General features: G+C 39.1%; 1 protein-coding gene across 5 annotated transcripts in view; it reads right to left on the bottom strand.

The window, feature by feature from the left end:
• Positions 1-22,308, bottom strand: part of Arhgap32 (Rho GTPase activating protein 32) — a 231,681-nt gene that overhangs the window by 19,587 nt on the left and 189,786 nt on the right. For 4 of the 5 annotated variants that reach the window (XM_029543772.1, XM_029543771.1, XM_029543773.1 and 1 more), the window contains one exon: positions 3,195-3,344. In XM_029543772.1, coding sequence (XP_029399632.1) covers positions 3,195-3,344 — 150 coding nt within the window. Of the gene's footprint in view, positions 1-3,194; positions 3,345-18,034; positions 18,608-22,308 lie in introns of those variants that run through there. The other variant, XM_021205915.2, reaches the window with a different exon arrangement.

Here is a 22,308-nt window from a genome sequence, read left to right as displayed (position 1 = left end):
GGTGCTGGGCACCTGTGTGTGTCTAGAGAACTGTTGCATGGGCTGCACTAAACTCATAAAAATATTTTCTTAGTAAATTAATCTTAGCTACTATAAATTTTTATTTTATAAGTTTATGTTTTGACTCTTGCAATCAGAGCTAAAACTACAATATACTATAATTTTCTTCCTTTTTTTCCATTTTCTAATTATATTTTAAACTTTCTTTTCAGAACTAAAGACATAAGCATGTTATCCCAGTTGAACTCTGGATCAGGATCTTCAGTATCGCAGTCCCCACTCGCCATCCTCCCCTCTGGAACTGAACAGTACTTTCTGGGATTACTCCAAGGCCCTGCCACACTTGCTCCTGGAGAGCTGGCCAGCCCCAGGTACTCAGAGTGGATGGCTCAGTTTACTTCTCTTCTGCAATAGATGTACCAATAGAAAGGACCATGGAACACTTCCTCTTGGCACTGGGCTGGCTGGGGTCTGTGGAAGCTTCTGTGATAACAGCCTCATCAAGAATTTGGGGGTTCCTTTTCTTCCAGAACTTCCTTACTCTTGCTTCTTCTTTGTGCACTTCTGATGGAGTTCCAGTTACTCCACATCTATCCAACCATCAAGAGCATCCTCTGTGGCCGAGCATTGCCCTCACCCACACCTCGGGTTAAGGCGTTTGCCAGCTCCACCTCAGCCATGCTGACTTTCACAACTTCCCCACCCTTGGCAAATCTAGATGCCATTTAACATGCTTTGGTGAGACCCAAGCAAGATTTTGGTAGCGGAGAGCTTCAATGACAGACTCTACCAGTCTGAGCACATCAACAATCAGACTCCACTCATCTCCCCAGCCCCAGTCTGTCAGTGTCTGATACTCTCACTGTCCCTAATAATGCTGAGCTCTCTATTTAAAGTTTGTTTATTCTTTCATAATTTCTCTCTCTCCTGTCCCTGTACTTTACTTTGATCATGTTCTCCTCACTTCCCTTCTTTGCAATCATTCCATTCCCGTGTGTGTGCGTGCGTGCGTGCGTGCGTGCGTGTGTGTGTGTGTGTGTGTGTGTGTGTGTAGACAGTCCTCTGCGTGTGTGTGTGTGTGTGTGTGTGTAGACAGTCCTCTGCACTTAATTAGCATGAGCAAAGATGGGAGTTATGCCAGTGTATATACTGTGTATATACTAAGTAGTATGATACCCCTCTCTGAGGAACTACCTGTGGCTCTCCAGGGAGGGACAGGCCTAACAAGTCCCTTCATCACTCATATGGGAATGCTAATGAGATCTTTCATAGACATTTGCTGCTGTTGTGAATGCATGGGTGCAACAGCCAGCGTGGACTGTTTCACAGCCCTCTTTCTGATGCTCTAGCTCTTCCGCCTTCTGCCTCCTAGCCCGTGATGGCCCCTGAGCCCTAGAGGAGGTGATGCAGATGTGTATTGTGAACTGAGCATCCAATAGTCACCTGCTCTCAGCACTTTGACCAGTTTTGAGTCTCTGCTAAAGCAGACGCCTCACAGCTAGCATCATTTCATTCTCTTCTCATCAGAGCTGACAGAATGCAAGCCTGGCAGAGGGAACAACCATCATGGATGCTGCCCACCTGCAGAGTCCTTGATCACTGTTAATACTGTTTCCAGATCAAACAACATGGTCTCTTCCTAACACATTAATGGTGGCTTTTGTACAATCAGAGGCCATAAAAATCACAAAGCGAGATTAGATCAAATGAAGAAGAAAATAATCCAGTCAAGAGACACAGTAAATACAAGAGCAGCTGCCATCCCAGCACACAGTAACTTTTAAATAGAAGTAATGTACTCCACAATAACCAATCAAAGTGTAGAAACTCCACAACAAACATTTCTACAATGAAAAGATGCTTATTTTAAACAGTACAGTTAGTATATAACAGTAATATTATCATTCACTATAGTTAGTCAACAGGAATGATGTTCATAGTCAAGCCTGCTAGGTCGCACCTACAATCCCAGCATGCAGAACAAAGACAGCAGGAACTCTGTGGCCATCCTGGACTAGATAGGAAGAAGCTGCAGGCCAGCCAGGGCTCATAGAAAGACTGTCTCAAAACCAATAAATATTAGGTATATCATTATAATGCTATAGTTTATACTTGCATACAGCCATCAGCACCAATGTTATTATAAATACATACTGAATTGTTGGCCTAGACTTTCATTTGGGAGGCAGTAATGCTGGAGACTAAACTCAGGACCTGGGATCTACAATCTGTGCTAATTCTTCTGAAGCCAACAATCTCATTAGGTAACAGGAAATTTTCAGCTACAATACAATTTTACTGGACTACTACCATATATACAATCCATCACTGCCCAATACAGCATTATGTAGTACACAACCACAGTTCATATTGTTATTAATTTAGTTAGTCTAAATGAAAACAGAGCAAATATAAGGAAAAACAATTATACATAATACATAAATAGGTAAATCTTTTTATTTTATACATATTTCTCATGTCCTCAAGTAGTATATAAAATATCTGAATTTTTCATGATTGTTCTAGCTGTTTTAGAATTGAAAATATACATTTAATTCTTTTAGACTTTAAAATAGCCCTTGTGCACATAAAATATATATTCATTGCATAACTGTAAATATACCCTGTGTAAACAATATAAAGTCTCAAATCTTAAAAAAATTCTACATACTTATCAAATGAAACAATCTAAATACTAAAGAACACATTTTTGTCAACAGAATTTCAAATTACTTTCCTTCCCTCTAACCATTCATCCAACCACTAAATTCTGGACTCCAAAGACAAAGGAATGTAAAATTAGTTATAAAATCTAGGCAGTTGGTTTCAGTATGTTATAGTCTCACCTGTCACCCTCCCACTAAATAACTGGAAGTGAATGTTTTAGGACACGCACAGGGAAGTTGGCTGCAGAAGCTGCCTGGACTGTGTAACAAACCACAAAGTCACCATGTCCTGCCTGCATGCCAGCTCTCCCTACATGACCACAGCACTGTGGGCAAGGCACACCCTGACACTTTGCTCCACCCAGAACTGAGGTGAGGCTCCGAAGCTAGGCGTCGGCTGCTGAACTCAACATTTACCACATATACCAAATGCACACACCATTTACCACATGTACCTGGTGTCTGGTGAAAGAAAACCAATACAAACGTGTGAGGATTCGAACCATAAGCTCAAAGAGTTTATTTTACCTTCAAACCCAGAGTTGAGGAGGTGCTCCCCCAGGTCACAACCAAATACTCTCTCTTTCAAGATGCCCCGCTGCTTCAGCTTCTGTTTCGTTGGGCGAGACTTCATGAATGTTCGCAAGAAAGTAATAAGCTTGCCGTGCTTTTTAGACACTAAAAATCAAAAATAAATAAATTTCTTAATTGTAGCAAGGATTACATTTCAGTTAGCACAAAAACAAGCCAACCTTGATAGTCTAACTTCAAAATAACCTACTATAAGCATGCGTTACAACTGAAGGTAGCTATTTATTGACGTTGGTGTACTTTGTTCTCCCTAGCCTGTGAGCCTATTTAATGAGATCGGGAGCAATTATACATACTGTACTCTCTGACCTTTAAATCCAGCCCGCCTGGAGAGCCAGCCATCGCCTCAGAGCACACAAGAAGGAATGGAGTTTGGATTTAGCGTATTGCTTTGGAGATCTTTGCAGTGAGAAAGGCCTGCAGGAGTAGTACAGAGCAAGCACTCTGCCACTAAACTACCTTCAGCCTTTGGACTGTACACTGAGATGGGTCTCACCAAATTGCATGGTCAGCTTTGAACTTGTTCTGTAGCCCAGACGGGCCATAAACTTATGATCTTCTTGCCTTAATTTCCCAACTAAGCTGAGATATGCTTGTGGTAACAGGCATGGCTACATATTTTTATTAATGAGAAATTTTCACAGTGTTTCTAATTCTTGGGGTACAACTGGAGAAAGAAACTACTTTCCTTCCTCTTTTACCAAGATCACCCTATGATGGCACAAAGCATTACCTAAATTCATCAACTCAAACTCTTTGAGAATCAAGGCAAGAAGTAAGGAAATTAATATTTGGGGAAAATATTTCCATCTATTAATACATCAGAAAGTCAACAGTGAATGAACTGAAAACAGGCAAATCCCTAAAACAATGGTGTTTGCTAAGAAATGCAGCCTGCAGGGAGACTTACCCAACACAGCAAATACCAGAAGCTCAGAGAACAGCTGTGGAGCCTTTCCCAAGGCCTTTCCCTACTCTGTATGCATGATTACTCAAGTCCTACTCTGTGTTACCTAGAGCCACTCAGAGATGGGCCAGCCTAGAGCAGACCACATATTGGTCATCCTTCCTTTCGTCTCATTGGAAACCACTTACAGATGGAAGCATCTTTCTCACAGACTACAAGTATCCTGGCTGAGCTTTCCTGGGACATGAGTCTTCCTTTGCTTTGCCCAGGAAGATTCCGGTAACTTAACTAATTCATAGTTACTATGTGCTTGCATGTCCTGTGTGGAAGACAGGACAACTTTGGGGGAGTTAGCTCTCCCCTTCTTGAGGCTGGCTCTTATTATTTTACCCTACTGTGTATTCAGGGTAGCCCCTGAGATCCCAGGTGATTCTCTAGTCTCTGTCTATGTAGTCCAGGTTCCAGACATGAACCACAACACCTCGCTTTAAAATAAAAACCTGTTTACATAAATTTGGGATAACAGGCTTGTGAGGCAAGTTCTTTTACCACTGAGCCATATGGTCAGCCTTTTAGCTACAATATTAGCAGAGGATCCTGAAGAACAAGGTGGAGACTCAACACTCTAGGATTAAATAATGAGAATTCAAAACCAGGCCATTTGCTGATGCTCGAGCTTTTAGCACCTGAATGGTACAACCTGAATGAAGACAGCAAGTGTAGGGCATGTGAGACCTTGTTACCAGACAGGCATGGGGATGTAAGGCTGAATGCGCTCAATCCCCAGGAATCTCAGAATTGAGAATGGCAATCAGTCACAGCAGTATACAAACATTCAGTTCTCCATGCTAGTGAGGTATCTAGATAAACTCTCTGAGCATTCAGCCAGTGAGCTTCCCTTCCAGGGCATTCCTCCTACAAAAGGATTTAATCCTGGGTTTACCCTGAGTAAAGTGTATGCTTTCACATCACAAATGGAGTTTGGACAAGCAAGGACTTTCTCTTCAACAAGGATCACCTCAGGGGAGGCCTTCATCTTAAACAGCCATGCCTAAATCTCCCGGAGAAGGCCTTCTCTCTTCCAGCCCCTCCGTACTCTGCAGGTACTCACTCCGGAATCTGATCATGTTCTGCCCCCAACCCAGGCTCTGCCTTCCCCTTCCTGTCTGGCACATGGACGCCATGACCAGAAGTGCGGCTCCCGGAGCCCCGTTCCTGACTCCCAGCGATATGCTGGTAGTGCCTGGGTGCAGAGAAGACTGGGAACCACAACCTCTCTGTTTTCTTTCTCTCGGACTGTGGACCACTCATTACGGACTTTGCCTGTGCTCCAGGCACCCAAGAGGACCAAGCAGGGCGCAGTATCACAACCAACGAAATGCTGAATTTTTTTTTTTTTTTTTTTTTAAAGTGGCTAATAAGAAAATAGAAACAGGATTTGATAGCAAAGTAACGCCAACAGACAGGTCGGTCGGGGAGAACTTCCCCAAAGAATGTGTATCTAAGCAACAGAAGCTATAAGAGATAGTGGGGTGCAGGTATGTAATGTGGTTACAAATGACAGGCCATAACAGAGAGTATGAGCTTTATGACATGGGAACTCACTGACTAGCTTAGCCAATTTAAAACAGGTGATGTTAAAAACAAACAAACAAACAAAAATCCACCCAGTGTGTATGTTACAAAGCCAAAAGGACTTTGGCTAAATAAATCATTTTACACTCACATGGAGTTATTGGAGTGCGGTTTTTTGTTTGTTTGTTTTGTTTTGTTTTGTTTTTGGAGATAGGGTACCACTAGGTACCCCTGGCTGGCCTTAAACTCGATGTATAGACTGAGCTATCCTTGAACTCAGAGATTCATCTGCCTCTGCCTCCCAAGTGCAGAAGGTATGCACTTCCACACCCAGCCTATTTTTTAGTTTGATTATTTACTGATACTGTATAAGCTCCAAGATAAATTGAGTTTGAAAAGTATTTCAGTTTATCATATGAAAACTATGAGTAATGTATATATCTTTCCCAAACACTTAAATTCACACATATGCATATATATACAAATATATATAGCTAGTCCTTTCTAAGATTTATTTTTATCATGCATATTTGTACATGTTAAACTGAGCTCAATAGTAGAAAAGGGAAAATTACTCTTTTATTTTCTTACTAGAAACGTCATACTTAGTCATCAATGGGAATTAATTACACATTGAATACCACAACTAATTAATAATGATAGGATGAATTTACAATTATGATCCTTTAAGCAAACTCCCAATTACAATAAACCCCATTAATCAGAGCATAGTCTTTACTCAGCTGGCCTTTCAGGGCACTGGGTTGTCTCACCTTACTTCTTGGTGTATTAATGTGGCTTTCTTCCCCAGTTAGGGTGAAGAATGTACACATTTATTTTCTCTAAAACAGTGCTACCAGGGCTAATTGACTAAAGGTGCAATAAAGCACAAAATTAAGCCACTAGAAGAGGCCACTAATGACTGCAGGCCCCCCCTGCACTTGAGGGTGCTAGGAGCAGTGTTGGCAGATGGGTCCTCTGTGCTTTTACTGCGTGGTCACCCCATTCCTGCTGCCTTTTCAAAACCATTACTGATATATCACATGCTATCCCACCCTGAGAGTGGGTGGGAGTGGGGGCGGATGGCAGGTTTCCATCTTGAAATCTATACCCTAGCACGAGGTCTAAATTAATAGATATTTATGATGGTAACAGTATATGGATTAATCCCATTGGATTAGAAAGTAGTGATGAGAAACTAGCAAAATGCTCAAATAAATTATCTCAAATTCAATGCTCTAGCAACAATTCCAAATTGTTCATTTATGTTAGTATTCTTCACTTAAACTTTCTCCCCATTTCTTACATATTAAAATGGCCAAAAGAAACTCACTTTGGATACAAGAAATGTCCCCACCTCTCCCCAATATTACCAGTTACTCTCTTGAAAGGCAAAAATAAACTCTCAGCTCTACTGAAACACTGCTGCTGAAGAAGGTAAAGCTTGCTTGTAGGTGGTTAAGTGCTGACACGCCCATTCCCAGAGAGGCACAGTAACAGTGAAGCAGTGGGAGAGGCTCTAAGGGTCAAGGTCCACAAACCAAGCAAGATTAAAGATAATCAAACAATAAATGTGGAAGAAGTAAGTATAAAGCGATACCACTAAAGCCAATCACATCTTATATCCAAATTTCCTATTCCAGAATTTACAATGAAGCATAGGTCACAATCCTACATTTCTCCCTATCACGTAGCCACAGTGATTTTCTATCTGCAATCTTTTTATAAGCCAGGCAAACCTACCAGACCTGTCTTCCTGGTAGTTCCAGGCTTTAGCAGTATGACTTAGTCTACTTGCCAAGGTAAATCTTTACGATAGCAATTACCAGTTCGTAGGGAGATACTAAAGACAGCATTTCTGTGGAGCTAGGTGAACCCTGACACGGAGGTGGAAGACTGAGGTCTTTAATTATATGACCATAATTCCCAAACAGTCTCAAAGCCACCTTGAGTTCTCATACTTCACCTAGAGTTCCCTAAATCAGTTCTCACGCATCTATTACACTAACAAAACAAGTCTGGGCTTGGTGTAATTTCCCAGTGTGTATAAGCTGGTTTGTATCTAGAAAATGGCCTCAGCATTACGTTTATTTGAACATTCATTATTTGTAACATTTATAACAAATTCAGAAAGTCAAGTAGGCAAAACACAAGGCTGGTGGGGAGATACTTTTGGTACACATACTCTGTGGAGATTTCCCTGATTAAACTGAAGATATAATGAACTTATAAATGTAAATAAAGCTTGTAATGCTTATAATCCAGAGGCATTTCACACACTGTATTCTAATTCCTACTATTACTTGGCTCTCAAACACAGATTAGGGAACATTCTGTAGAAACTCAACTGTGGGGAAGAGAAGCACAGGTAAATACTACATATTTAGGCTGTCTTAGAACAGCTTCTTTACACCAAGGGTTCTATGTCTCGACTGTGTACGTTAAATATTTTCTATTATATAAATATAAAAATATTTTAATTTTAATTTCTAAATTTTTAAGTTTGCTTTTCTTTCTTTCTTTCTTTCTTTCTTTCTTTCTTTCTTTCTTTCTTTCTTTCTTTCTTCCTTTTTTTTTTTTTTGTTTTTTTGAGAGAAGGTTTCTCTGTGTAGCCCTGGCTGTCCTGGAACTCACTCTGTAGACCAGGCTGGCCTCGAACTCAGAAATCCGCCTGCCTCTGCCTCCCGAGTGCTGGGATTAAAGACGTGTGCCACCACACCCAGCAAGTTTGCTTTTCTTAAGTATAGCAATATATATATCATAGAACACATAGTAAGAATTTTATCTAGACCATTACTAAACTGCCTTGATAGGCTAATATAAAATTCTACTCTTCGAAAGGAAACATAAATATAAATTTTAAGGCCTGCCCTGCAGTGTGATCACCCTACCAGAGTCACATTATGAAAAAAAGCTGACTCTCCCTCTCCCAGCAGCTATCAAATGGCCACAGGGCCTCAGACAGGGTGGGAACTCACACCTTCCTTCCAACTGTGCTCCATGCTAGGCTTCTGTCCACTTAAGCCTCTGCAGACCTTGAACACGCTGTTAAAAGTGCTGCAAGCTCATATGTGCAAACTGCCCTATTGTGTCCAGAAAACAGTTTCCTTGAAGTTATCCACCAAGTTTGGCTCTTACACACTTTCTGCCTTGTCTACTATGATAATCTATGATAATCCTCAAGTTTTGTTGGGGAGGAATATGACTTATTTTGAAATTTTACACCTAACTTTGATTATATTGTACAGAAGAGTTAAACCAGTGGTTCTCAACCTGTGGGTTGAAACCCCTTCAGGGGTGAACAATCCTTTCACAAGGGTCACCTAAGACCATTGGAAAACACGGATATTCAAATTACAATTTATAACAGTAGTTTATTGCAGTTATGATGTAGCAACGAAAGTAATTTTATGGTTGGGGGTAACCAGAACATGAGGCACTGTATTAAAGGGTCACAGCATTAGGAAGATTGAGAATCACTAAATTAAAAGAAGGAATATGAATACTTATGTATCCATCATCTAGGTTTTCCAAGCTTAGTATACTGCCATATTACTTGCCCACATACATCTTTTCCTGAATCAAACTAGGAAATAAAGCACTATCGACTGCTGAAGCAGTAGGCTCTCCTTAATCCAATTTTCTCTACACGGAAAACCTTTATCTCAAATTTAGTATTTTTCATCTTCACCAGTGTTTTGTACTCAAACTAGATATGTATATAGTGACAAATAATTCAAATAAGTATGTTGTATGTTTAGAATTATAGGAATAAAACCATAATATCAAAAATTCTATATCATTACATATTTTGTAATTTTTATCCCTGTAGTTCAGTATATTAATTTTTTTCTGTATTAATCTCTTTTATGTATACACAACCATTTCTACTTACATTAGCCTGTTAACAGCTAGAGTTTTTATTAAACTTAATCGATACTGCATTAAGCTACATAAGTGCTTCCCCGGCACAGTTAGAGGCTTCCTCTGGCCCCCATCCTCAGAATCATTTTTCTGCAAAGTATACTGCTGCTGCGCAACCTTCCTTAAAGTTTACTAGAGGCAGCTCTAGAATGCCAGTCCTTATACCGCACTGCTACTGTGCTTCCACGGACGCACATGCCCACTCCTCACAACTAAGGACTATTCTGTTTCTCGTCCATCAATCTCATGACTACCACACTGTACTTGATTTTAACACACACACTCCTGTGACTGCTGCTTTAGGAGGCGTTTGGCTTTACTAGTGACTCGGATTCCTCTTTAGTGATAGGTATTTTCTTTTATAACCTGAAAACAAATGGTGGTTGAATATGTCACACAAAAATCTTTACCATATCTGTACTTTCTTTTTTTGTTTTTTGTTGTTTTGTTTTTTGTTTGTTTGTTTTTTTGAGAGAAGGTTTCTCTGTGTAGCCCTGGCTGTCCTGGAACTCACTCTGTAGACCAGGCTGGCCTCGAACTCAGAAATCTGCCTGTCTCTGCCTCCTGAGTGCTGGGATTAAAGGCATGCGCCACCTGTAGTTTGTTTCTTATTGGACAAATTAAAGCATATCTTTAGGTATAATACTAATGCTTTATTGTCTTTTTCTTCATCCCAAGTCATAAACATACTGTATGATTTCCCACATAAAATTTCAGCACTTCACATTTTCGTTCTCTTTCATATATATTATCAATTTGTCTATTGCCTTTAATTAAATACTCTTGTGTCTACTAATCTGTAAAGCTGATTTGTATAAAGATGCACAGTGACTCTCTGAGTTCACTTGCCATCACTATTTCATTTTTGCAGTACTTAATAAAAATAAGTCCCTTCACTTATTCTTAACTCTTCAGAACTGCACTGTGTTTGTATCCTGTACTCTTTCATAGGTATCTGAGAATCAACGTGTCAGGGTGAAATCTTTGGAAATGTCATTGAATCTGCTCCCAATTACAGATTATTTTGGAGAAAAATAAACTATTTGAACTATAATGCTGAGTCTCCTAAGACATGAACAAAATTCTTTTCTCCCTTTACTGAGGGTCCTTTTATGTCCTTCATTTACTTTTCATATTAAGGTCTTACGTATTTTCTGTTAGAGTTAGTCTCAGAAATGTTACAATTTTTTGTTGCTATTCTAAACGGTATCATTTTTCTTAAACTACATCCTCTAACCATTTCATGTAGAAAATTAACATAGATTGGAATAATATAAAGTTTTTAAAGTTCCAAACCTGCCACTGTGCTAGCTGCACGAGTATGGATAAACTACAATTTTTATCTATAAAACATTAATAATAGTAAGTATGCAATAGGCTTTTTGTCACAACTGAACAATGTATAAGTCTAAAACATTTATTGCCGAGCAGAAAACTTAACAAACGTTATCTTTTATTCAACAAGCATGCTGGCCCCATTATTTCTTAAAGATTCATTTATTTGTATGTGTGAGCTTCTGCGTGTATCATGTGTGTACAGTTCTGTGAAGACAGCAGAGGGACTCAGTTTCCCCATGTGTGTGAGCCTCCGCATGTATCATGTGTGTACAGTTCTGTGGCGACAGCAGAGGGACTCAGTTTCCCCAAGAACTGGAGGAGGAAGTGGCTTTGAGCTGACCAATGTGGGCACACAGAATCAAAGTCAGGTCCTTTTCAGGTGCAGGACTCTCAACTGCTGAGCCAACACTCTAACCCAGCTTCTGTTACTGTAATAATTTGACAGTAGTCTCCTCCATATATGATCTGGATTTGATTCTTCCATCCCAGTCTTCTCATTTGTTTCTAACTTAACTGAATCTCTAAGAAATGTGTATCTTAAATATGGGGGTGGGGGTTAAAATAAGAGTAAGGCCGTCAGAAGGAGTCACACTACTACGTATCTACCTAAAACAACAACTAACCACAACAAATGAACAAACAAACACAATACCTGCAAGTATGTTTATAACTACACATAACACAGCTTAAATGAAATCCACACATCTGGGCTGCCAACACTCCCTCCAAAGGCCAAAGACAATAATGAAGTAATTATATTATAATCTTTAAAAACTAAAGAAAGGGCTGGAGAGATGGCTCAGCAGTTAAGAGCACTGACTGCTCTTCCAGAGGTCCTGAGTTCAATTCCCAGCAACCACATGGTGGCTCACAAACATCTGTAATGGGGATCCGGTGCCCTCTTCTGGAGTGTCTGAAGACTGTGACAGTGTAGCCACATACATGAAATAAATAAATCTAAATAAAATAAAATAAAATAAAATAAAATAAAATAAAATAAAATAAAATAAAATAAAATAAAGAAAAAGTGTTTTTACATGGTTATCTTGCTTCTGGTTCTAACCTGGTTGTCTCTTACATCTCACCACTAAGAATAAGTTTGGAACTTTGAGCAGAAATCACTAATGTGAAGAACTTAACTGCTACTAATTCCTAAGAAGTATAAAATAAACGTGTGATCACCTTTACCTGGTGATTTGCTAGATCTACTTATCTACTAAGATGATTTTTAGTTCTCTTGGTTTGTTTTTTATTTTAAAATTATGAAAGTGGGGAATTAAATTCAAAACTCCTTTGAGAACCTTGTATGACTTTCCATATCCTTTTAAGGTAAAGAGAGCAGATGGAGAAGAGTCAGAATTTAACAAGTGAAGCAGGAAGCCATGATAAGTCTTTCTGAGGAATTCAAATAAATATGATAAGCAAATTTTTATAAGATAACCATTAGGACTAGGGTTTGTTTTTTTTTAAGTATAAAAAAAAAATGACATTCACAGGGATTATATTGTGACAGCCTAAAGAAGGACTTCTAAATGTAAGGTTGCTGATATATTAAATGACAGCAAAGAAACAAGAACAAATTTCACATATAGTTTTAAGTAGCTCAAATGGATACAGGCAAGAGCTGTGAAAATTAACTGCAGAACATTTGATGCAGAACATTTAAAGTTCTGAAGCATTTCAGACTAGACCCATTGTCTGATGAAAGTAGGCCTTTGCATGTGTTGATGTATAATCTTAAAGGACCTTTGGAAAACAAAAGCGATCATTTTGAGAAAGATCAGTACTTAACGAGGTGTGGCAAGAAAATATTGATACAAATGAAACTTTCTTCTGCAAATAAATGGACTCACAAATTATGTGTAAGTCACTTGAATAGTAGCTCTACAAATCTCTAAAGGACATTTTCTAGGTGGTTGAGCAAGATTCTAATCTATGACTCAAGTACTAAAGGAAATCTAGTAAAAAAAAAAAGCTTTCTAGTAACTGAAATATAGAATTTTAAAAAACATCTTTCTCTTATACTATTGAAAAAATTCATATCAAGTTCTAAGGATGGATAACGATGTAACAGACTCTTTTATATCATCATTGAGTCCCTTACTAAAATCAAGTATGACTTTGTGAGGACCTGGGAAGGGGGATCTTAGCCTATACCTCAGGGTGGCAAGATCCCCCTGCCAGAGCTCCTGAGGGCTAGAACTACAGGGTCAGTTTCTACAGAGCACAGTGAAGTGTTTCTTACAGGTGAAACACAAGTTAAGTTTTTATTAAGGAATAACCAAGACATTCTATCCCGGACTCTCTCTATTCTTATGTCTATAAATGTTCTGGTCCACCCTTTCTCTAACACTTTGTACAGGACTGTTCCTGGTCCTGTAAGACAGTATGAAGGAAAAGAAATCCTTAACTAGTTATAATTATAGAACAACAAATGTCCATGGAATGCTTACCATGTGTCAGGACCTTAGAGATATTAATGAGTTTAATTTCAGTTTTTATTAGCATTTCTAAATGAACTACATATATCTAATCACTATTACACTCTTAGAAGTTTATATTCAGACAGAAATATTAAATAGAATGGTTACTTCCCCACTATGTGCTATGTCAAGGGTTATAAAAACACTGGCATTCATGTCTTTCCTCTTTTCTACATAGCCAGCAGTATAATATCAATATAACCAAGCACCAATATTTCAGGTCTCTTCAGTTTCTTTGGTACTTTTCTGTATCTATATAACTGGCACTCAGTTAAAATGCTAGTCATCCTATTTGAATATTTTAAAATATATACTTGAGCCAATAACCTAAGAATTTAAAGCTTTTATAGGTTTTCAATAATAAGAGAAATTCGGTCTGAGTCTCTCTTATCTAAAATGTTTGGCATCATAAATGCTTTAGATTTCTGATATTTTCAGATTCAGACATATATATTATCTATCTACTTATTATGAATTTGTATATATTTTTTCATGTATTCATGGGAAAGAAAAGGAGAGGGGACCAAACCTAGACATGAAATTCATTTATGTTCCACATGTGTCTTATATTCAGTCTTTGAATAATTTTATATACTGTTATAATGTGTCCCCATTTTGACTGATTTGTCACATGAGGTCTGGTATAGAATTTCCCAATAGGGCATCATTTTGATGCAGAACATTTAAAGTTCTGAAGCATTTCAGACTAGACCCATTGTCTGATGAAAGTAGGCCTTTGTTGGCTAGGCTAGTGAAAAAGTACTGGGCCAAGAATATGAAGATATGTTTTTGATGATTTTTGCTAGATTATAGACAATCAGTCAACGTAAGATCTTAGTTTAATAGTATAATAAAATGTTTCACTAGGCAACACAAATCTAGACTTTAATAAAAGTACCCCCCAAACATAAAATTCTGTGGAAACACAAATGTCAAACAGCACATATAAATAAATACATAGATAGATAAAACCTCAAGTCATGGGAAATATTTATGTTTTAAATAATTTATCAGGATCATTATTTAAAACTTAATTAGGAAACTCTGTTTTAAAGAGGGGGACTTCCTAAATCATCTTGAGAAAAGATTTTATAAAACTTAATCTTAAAAAGTTGCCATTAAGGTTATAGTTTAATGTCTAGTATATAGATTATTTTGTTCCATGGATGCTTAAAATTAGAGGGAGGAGTCTTTATATAACCAACTTATATAACATACATCACTTTCTAGACCCTAGGCATAAAACTGATTATACTACAAAATAATCCTATTGATTATTTTGGTCTATTCATTTCCAGGTTTTTAGACAAGCATAAGATACCGTTTATTTTATGATTTTTTTTGTTGACCAACTCCATATACATTAGAAAGATTAACTTTTGGCCCAGGTTTTAGGAAGAAGATTACTGCAGCAAACGAGAAAGAAAGAAAGAAAGAAAGAAAGAAAGAAAGAAAGAAAGAAAGAAAGAAAGAAAGAAAGAAAGAAAGAAAGAAAGAAAGAAAGCAAGCAAGCTAAGTTTTACCTACAAAATTCTGGGCTTCTGCAGAGTGATGTTCAAAAGTCAAAATCCTTAATGTCTTTCTTCTGCAGGAACCACTGAAGTTAGCTTCTATTTTTGAAATCAGGAATAGCAGTTGTCCAGCTTTGGGCTTCGTGCCCTTATTCCCCAAACATAAACTTAAAACCCCTTTGAGGAGGCTGAGCCTCAGCTTTTAATATGTTCTTGATGTTACTGGGAAACAAAATAAAGTACAGTGTGGTTTTGGGTTTTGGGGTGGGGGGTGGGGTTGCTCTATATATGATTAACAATTCTGAAAGTAAGAAAACACAGGATTCTGTAACTGATTCAGGTGACAGCTGCAAGAGGCTTCCAAAGAGCAACTATCTGGAGCCTGCACAGTTCTCAGTGATGTCTAACATTCCAACCTCAAAGGGAGGGAACCAGGTATCCTAGGAATGCCTGTCAGATCCTGCATGCTGGATTTAAAATGGCACACTGGCAATAATAACTCTCTGACAGTTATATAATAGGCTCTCATTGGCTGATGAGAGAGATGAGGAGCCATTTCAAAGCCATTGCTGACCTGAAAGCAAATCAATGACTTTAAAGGATCTGGAAAATAGGTCTGCAGTGGTTTTCAAAAGAGTATCTTTCCGTGACAGAAGAAAGAACAGCTCAAATGGAACAAACGAAGCAGGAAACAGGCAACTAGCTTCTCTGCACCTAGCACAAGGCACTTGTAGGGCACGCCTAAAATACATGGATATTTCAATAAGACTGTGTCTGCAAAGGACACCAAAGAAGCATTGGGCTGCCGTCCTTCACCAAAGGACACTTCACCCAATAACACTCATGGATACAACACAGAGCTTTAAAAAAACCATGTTCCTTGGAAAAATGCAGTAACATTAGATAAAGCTCTTGGTATCTACGCTGCTTATTTGATTTTCCAGGGAGCTATAACTACTATTAGAAATACCACAGAGGCTCAAATCTAGATTCTGTGACTTTAGGTTGATATAGATAAGCTCGTAGATTTTTTCTGCTCACAGACACTTGTTTTTATTTTTTAAATTTCAATTACAAACTAAAATATATGTGAGTGGTTTTGTTCCTCAACTCTTTGCAAAAACAAAGTGTGTTTTTTTAATAACTTGGTGACTTTACCAACTCAGTTATATAAAAGACTATGACTAATTTCATTTCTAAAAGTGGAACAAAAGGAAGATTTGCATTTTACCAGAAGCGAGTAGGAGGAAACTTGAGATAGATATAAATTCCTTGATGCTGAATGTATTTTAACACCAGAATGAGATAATACACAGGTTACAGATTTTTAAACCTGCTAAGAAGTTTAATATTGCTTGGACTCTTATTTTTCTAGGATGTACTATTTGGTTAGTATGATTTCAGGAAAAAAATGTATTAATATGTACATTCTTATAAAAATTAAAGTATTGCAACAACATATTTTAGGGATTCAGGTATATCAAAGGTAATAGGTCTACCAAAATACTACATAAACTTCTAGGAAACAAAATTTTAGAACCTTAAACTGAATGGCATGAAACTCCTCTTTCCTGGATCTTCTTTCTCTCTTTGATTAGATTCAAGCCCAAGCATACAGTCACTGGCTATAGTCATTAGGCTATCAAGACTGGTGTGGAGCACTAGAATGACCAGAGATGGGTTGAGGGCAGGGTGTAAAGGTTTTACAGCAAAAGGTAGAAGGGATGGTTCTAAAAATATAAGTATTTTGAGAAAATGCAACTTACAGCAAGTCTCTTTAAAGGCGAAAGTTGCTTCCTTCCTTCAGAATTTTGAGATCTTTAGCATATTACCGACTAGATCCCTGTTTCCTACATGATACAATGAAATGAAAATCCAAACAGCCACCACTTACCTTACAAGGAATGACCGCGTCAAACATTAGCCCTGTGTCAGGAAGTGGGAACTGTTTTCCACATTACAATTTCTTTCCCCTTTGATATGAAAACTTTGGTAATCTTCCCTTAGTACATGACTGACAAAGAATCTGACTCAGCTTTTCAGACAAGTTTAGTCAAATTTGGCATATACCTCCAAAGAAGGGTAACCTAGGAAGGGTTTGGACAAATATAGGATTGTTTTTAACTTTTCTCTCCTTTAATTTTAGATTTCTGCTCTCTTCTACTGAGTACAAAACATTATTATTCAATACCTGAAAAGTGAAAAGTGCTTTCAGATCATTTAGACTGAGTGACAGCTTTTTTTTTTTTTCTAAGTTGACTATGAAAAAGAACTCTAAACTCTGAAACTTCTCTACCTACTGTTTTGAAATTGATAACAGTGATTACAATGTAAGCAATGGTGGGTCAATCTTGCAAAGAAACCATAACTGGGCTGCTATGTGTTAGAGAGAATGCTTCCTTCCATGGCATGCTAGTGAGAGAGCACAATGAAACGCTCTATCAAAGCTCCACGTAAGCAGGGCTGTGCAGTCTCTGAAGAGACACAGTCCTTCCTGAGTGAAGACACTGGTCCTTGGGAAGGACAGTGCTGGCAGGAGCAGAATGCTGGCAGGAATGGGGAAGACAGACAGACAGGAACTTACTTCCTTATGCTAACAAGGCAGACTTTCCAGAGCCTTGCTGATTTTCCTCTAATCAAACATCAAAATAGTATTAGCCCACAAGAAACATTCACACACATACACAAGTACACACACTTACATGCATACTTATCTAATGATGAGAATCTCTGTTATAACAACTCAGGTCTAGAAGGCATTACCAAATAAGCTGACCAGAAACAGTAGAAAAATAAGTATTTCCTAAAAATCTCTGGAAAAATAATACGTGTGCAGTACAACTGACAAATTTTACTTTAAGAAGTTATTACACCTCTACAAACAAGACAAATATTAATGTTATTATTCAATTTCCAGATAAATGCTGAATCACATACTCTCTTAAGATCTTAGATCAAATAGGATCTAAAAATATCTCCAAGGAATTAGTCCAAAGTAGTTTGAATGAAATATTGAATGACGGATTGTGATCTCCTTACCTCTTGCTGTGATGCAAGTTTTAAGATCAGTATTTAAAATTACTCCGTGACTGTATTTAGCAGTAGACTCAGCAGGCAACGGTGGCTGTGCATTCTGTGCAACAGCTTACAAATGAAACATAATCACAGCAGCGCAGACCTTCTCCAGCACCAGAGAGCTCCTGGCCAGGTCTCTACCACCCTTGGAGGTGCCAGCTGTTTCCAGGTCCCCCTTTCAGAAGCACTTGGCCCAGATTTCAGCCCTGTTTGAGTCAGCCTCCGTGAGAGCTCTCTGCCTTCAGGAGCTTAATCCTCCTCTCAGTCGGTACAGCTTTGCCACACCACAGGAACGCCCCAACTTAAGCTCACACTTGCAGAACAGGCTTCACCAGCATGGCTCCACCCAGCAGCCTCCCACAGGTGAGCGTTTCCTGGTCAGAAAGGAGTCCTAGGGAACTGCAACTGTGCCCTTCATGCTTTGCCAGTCACTGACTATTCAGTTATTTGTGTTTGCTAAGTGGGTGGGGACAGTGTATCTGAAAAAAGGAGGCATGTTAAGCCAAAGGAAAACAAGAAAGGTACGCAACCAAGTAGGAAGTATTGTTAGTAACAGGCTGGGGGACAGACCTTTCAATAGCTTGGTTGATACTAGGCTATGACTGCTATGCTACTGACATGTTTCAAGACATTTACACAGCCTCTGCATAGAAAGCTTTGAGAATGGCAACTATACATGTACCAGGGAAAAGGAACGTTTGCTCAGAACTGAAAACACAGCACTTCCAAACTTTCACTGCACAGTGTGAGACTCAATTTGTCACTGACTCCAAGGCACTTCCTGTCCTCTACTGGAAACATTCACCAGCAAGCAATGCTCAGCAATCTCTACCACAGAAGCATTGCTAAGACATTATCATTAGTTATCTGCACAATACTACACTCTGAAGAGACCCCCTCACCGGTGCCACACTATCTCCACTGAACTGGATTTTTAAAAAAAATAAACTAGAAAACACTGACATACTTCCTGTTCCAATTGAGGTTTTACTAATTCCAATTAAAATTTCAGTCAGATATTGTTTTCTTCAACAAAATCATTACTAGGTACTTGACACAATCTAAGTGCTTACAAAAATCTTCATCCAACTCTCTAATGCTGATGCTGTTATCTGACCTTACAAATGAAGACGGCGCGGCCGAGGCGCGGCTGATCAGTGTGGCAGAGCAGCGGAGCGATTAAGCAGCAGAGACCATACCCACCGAGTGCTCACCATGCTTCATGTGAGACTCTGGGTTACACGCTTCCCTCTGTGTTTGAACACAGCTCTGAATATACAACTGGTGCTAAATGGCAAGTCACGGTAAAGAAAGAACGGTTTGATTTAGTTTTAAACACAAAAGGACACAGAGAATCCCAAGAGTGGCAAGAACATACCACGTAAACTTCCAGCAGTGGAAGAGCTGTGGACATGGGGTTTTAATGAACAGGATTTAAGACTTATTCATGACAAAGAAGGTGTCTTCTTTAATTTCAAATTAACCTCACGCCCCCCCCAAAAAAAGTATTTCTTTGTTCAATACTAAACATAACAGAGGGCAGGGGAGAGAAAAGAGGAGGGGAAAAGGAACAAAGACAGGGTGCTCTGGAAATGCTCAGTTGGTAAATTGCCTTTTATACAAGCATGAGTACTTAACTTAGAGCCCCAGCACCCAGACAAAAGGCCTGCTGTGGTGGTAGGTGTCTATAAACCCAGCACATGGGAGAAAGAGGCAGCAGACACCTGATGCTCACTGGCCAAACAGTCCTGTTGAACTGGTTAGCTTTGAGTTCAGTGAGAAATTCCTGTTTCCAAAAATAAGGTTGAGGTTGATTGAGAAAGACAACCACAGCGACCTCTGGACTCCACATGCATGTAAGGGTGTGTACACCCACACAAATGTCCAGACACATGTGCACTCTTCACACAAACACAGAGAACCAAGACGTGAACAAAAGAAACATGTATCATAGAAAGCCATTTTGCTAGCCCCCAGTGCAATCCACATGGATTTTATATTACTGAAAATATTAAGAGGTAAGAATAAGTATATTCCACAAAAGTTTCTGTAGGTGTGAGAGAACTGAAGAGCTCACAGCAGCAGCTCTCATGCCAAACCCAGAGGCTGTTCTCTACCACGTGGAGATACACGGGAGAGCATACCGATGCTGGCAGATTTGGGAGTGAAGTCTCCGCTATGGTTAACTGTATTGGATGACATCAATCCCCTGCTTTTCATAATGCACTGCACAGCTTGTTATGTAAGATGTAACAACTCAGGGAGTGACAAGGACAAAGGATCTCGCTGTTCTATTTTTGCAAATTTTTTCTAAGACATTTCAAAACAAAAAATTTGCAAGTACCTTTAACTGTATTGTGTCAACTATTGATCACTTATAGCAAAGAAGAAATCATCTGTCACTATTCTTCACATTTAACACAACGTTTAGAGATGTCGGTCTATAAAAAGGGAGTAAGACAGGCTTTGGTGGGTGTAGGAGGCCAAGAGAATTCATTGGGGAGGCAACTGGCTACATTCTTAACTTTCTATTATAAATATTATTGGAATAATTCAAAGCCTTCACAGTGTGTTTGCAAATTCTTTGAACTATGGCCAGATATATTCAGAATCAAAACACTTTTCTAAACACTTTCATGTCCCCCACACTGGTCAAAGCTACCATCACTTCTTGCCTTGTCACCCAAAACAGCTACTCTTGAGTCTTTTCTTTTACCCCTAAGTCAGCCACCAAAATTACCCTTTCAGCAGAGCACATCAGCTCAAGCAACTGCTCTGATGTTTTTCATTACCTTCCCCCACAGTGGCACCCTGGCCTGAGGAGGAGGGAGTGAGCGGCAGGAATCCTTTCTCTCTCTAGCTCACCTGTCCCTCCTGCTGGCACTTTTGCAAGCTAAAATACAGACAGCTTTCTACCTTAACACTGCCATGGTCCTTCTTTGGAATTCATCCCTGGGTGTATGCTCATCTTTTCTCCCCTTCTCCTCTAGGTCTTTGTGCAAAAGTGATGTTCCAAGGGTCCCTTCCCTGAACACACTCCTCTCCTGTAATCTCACCCCTATAAGAACAATATTCCAGATGCCCACTCTGAGCTCCTCCTGGCTGTACTTTCCTCCACAGCACTTAACTATTATACCATACATCTCACTGATGCAATCACCACCACCCCCTCATAGCTCCTTCTCAATTCCCCCAAGGATGAAATCCCATCTGCTGGGTTCTATTTCAGCTACAGCATATAGCATACACCTAAGTAATCACTTACCAGGGCACTGGGATATTAATATTGCTCAGTGACAAGGGAGGAGACCTCTCATAAACGAGGTTGGGGTTAAATCTCTAGCACCACACAAGAGAATAAATTAATCTGATTAATGAATAAAACCCAAGTTCGAAAAGATTTCTTAAGTGCCAAGGACTAACCAGGGCAGGACAGGTGTGTCTGGGGTCTATTTCTTACATAGTTTTAAGGGACTGTGAGAACTTAGGAAATATTTTTGATGTCTCTAATGAAAATGGCTCTTGTTCATAATTACAAGTCAAAAACTTTTCAAGTATGCATTATGCATAAAGTGGAAGAGGAGGTGAACAAAAGGAAAGGGAAAGTATCATCCAAGTTCTAGGGTTCTTTTCCTGGTGCAGAGTAAGAAAATACGATCTTGACATAATGTTTAAGTTGTAGTCAGGGAGGAGGCTACCTCAAGCATTCTAACACTCCTCTGACTCTTCCATCAAAGATACTGATTTTATCACCTTGTTAGTCTTGTTTAAATAATTATTTTAATTGTATTCCTGTTATGAGTATTTTGCCTTACATGTATATCTGTGTACCACGTGCATGCTTGGTGCTCACAATGGCCAGGAGAAGGCATTAGATCCCCCTGGCACTGGAGTTACATAGGATTGTGAGCCACCATGTGGGTGCTGGAAACTGAACTTGAGTCTTCTAGAAGAGCAGCCACTGCTTTTGACCACTGAGCCCTTGATAGCCCAAACCAGATTCTTAAAGTATCAGTCTCACATATGTGTATATGCAGCAGGAAGAATATTCAAGATAACATTCTAAATAAAATAAGGAAAATTGTGGTCACTTCAGATAAAGTGACCCTGAAAGAAGATGCCAATAAAGGAGCTGCAAACTCAAAAAATGAAGGGATGGAGGGGTGGGGGAGGGAGGGAGAGAGGGAGGAAGGGAGAAAGGGTGGGAGGGAGGGGCAAAAAGAAATGAAGAACTGTAA

The sequence above is a fragment of the Mus pahari genome, chromosome 10, assembly GCF_900095145.1.
Source record: "Mus pahari chromosome 10, PAHARI_EIJ_v1.1, whole genome shotgun sequence".
Taxonomy (NCBI): domain Eukaryota; kingdom Metazoa; phylum Chordata; class Mammalia; order Rodentia; family Muridae; genus Mus; species Mus pahari.
The sequence above is the reverse complement of the archived record's forward strand: the minus strand, read 5'-3'. Positions and strand labels throughout refer to the sequence as shown.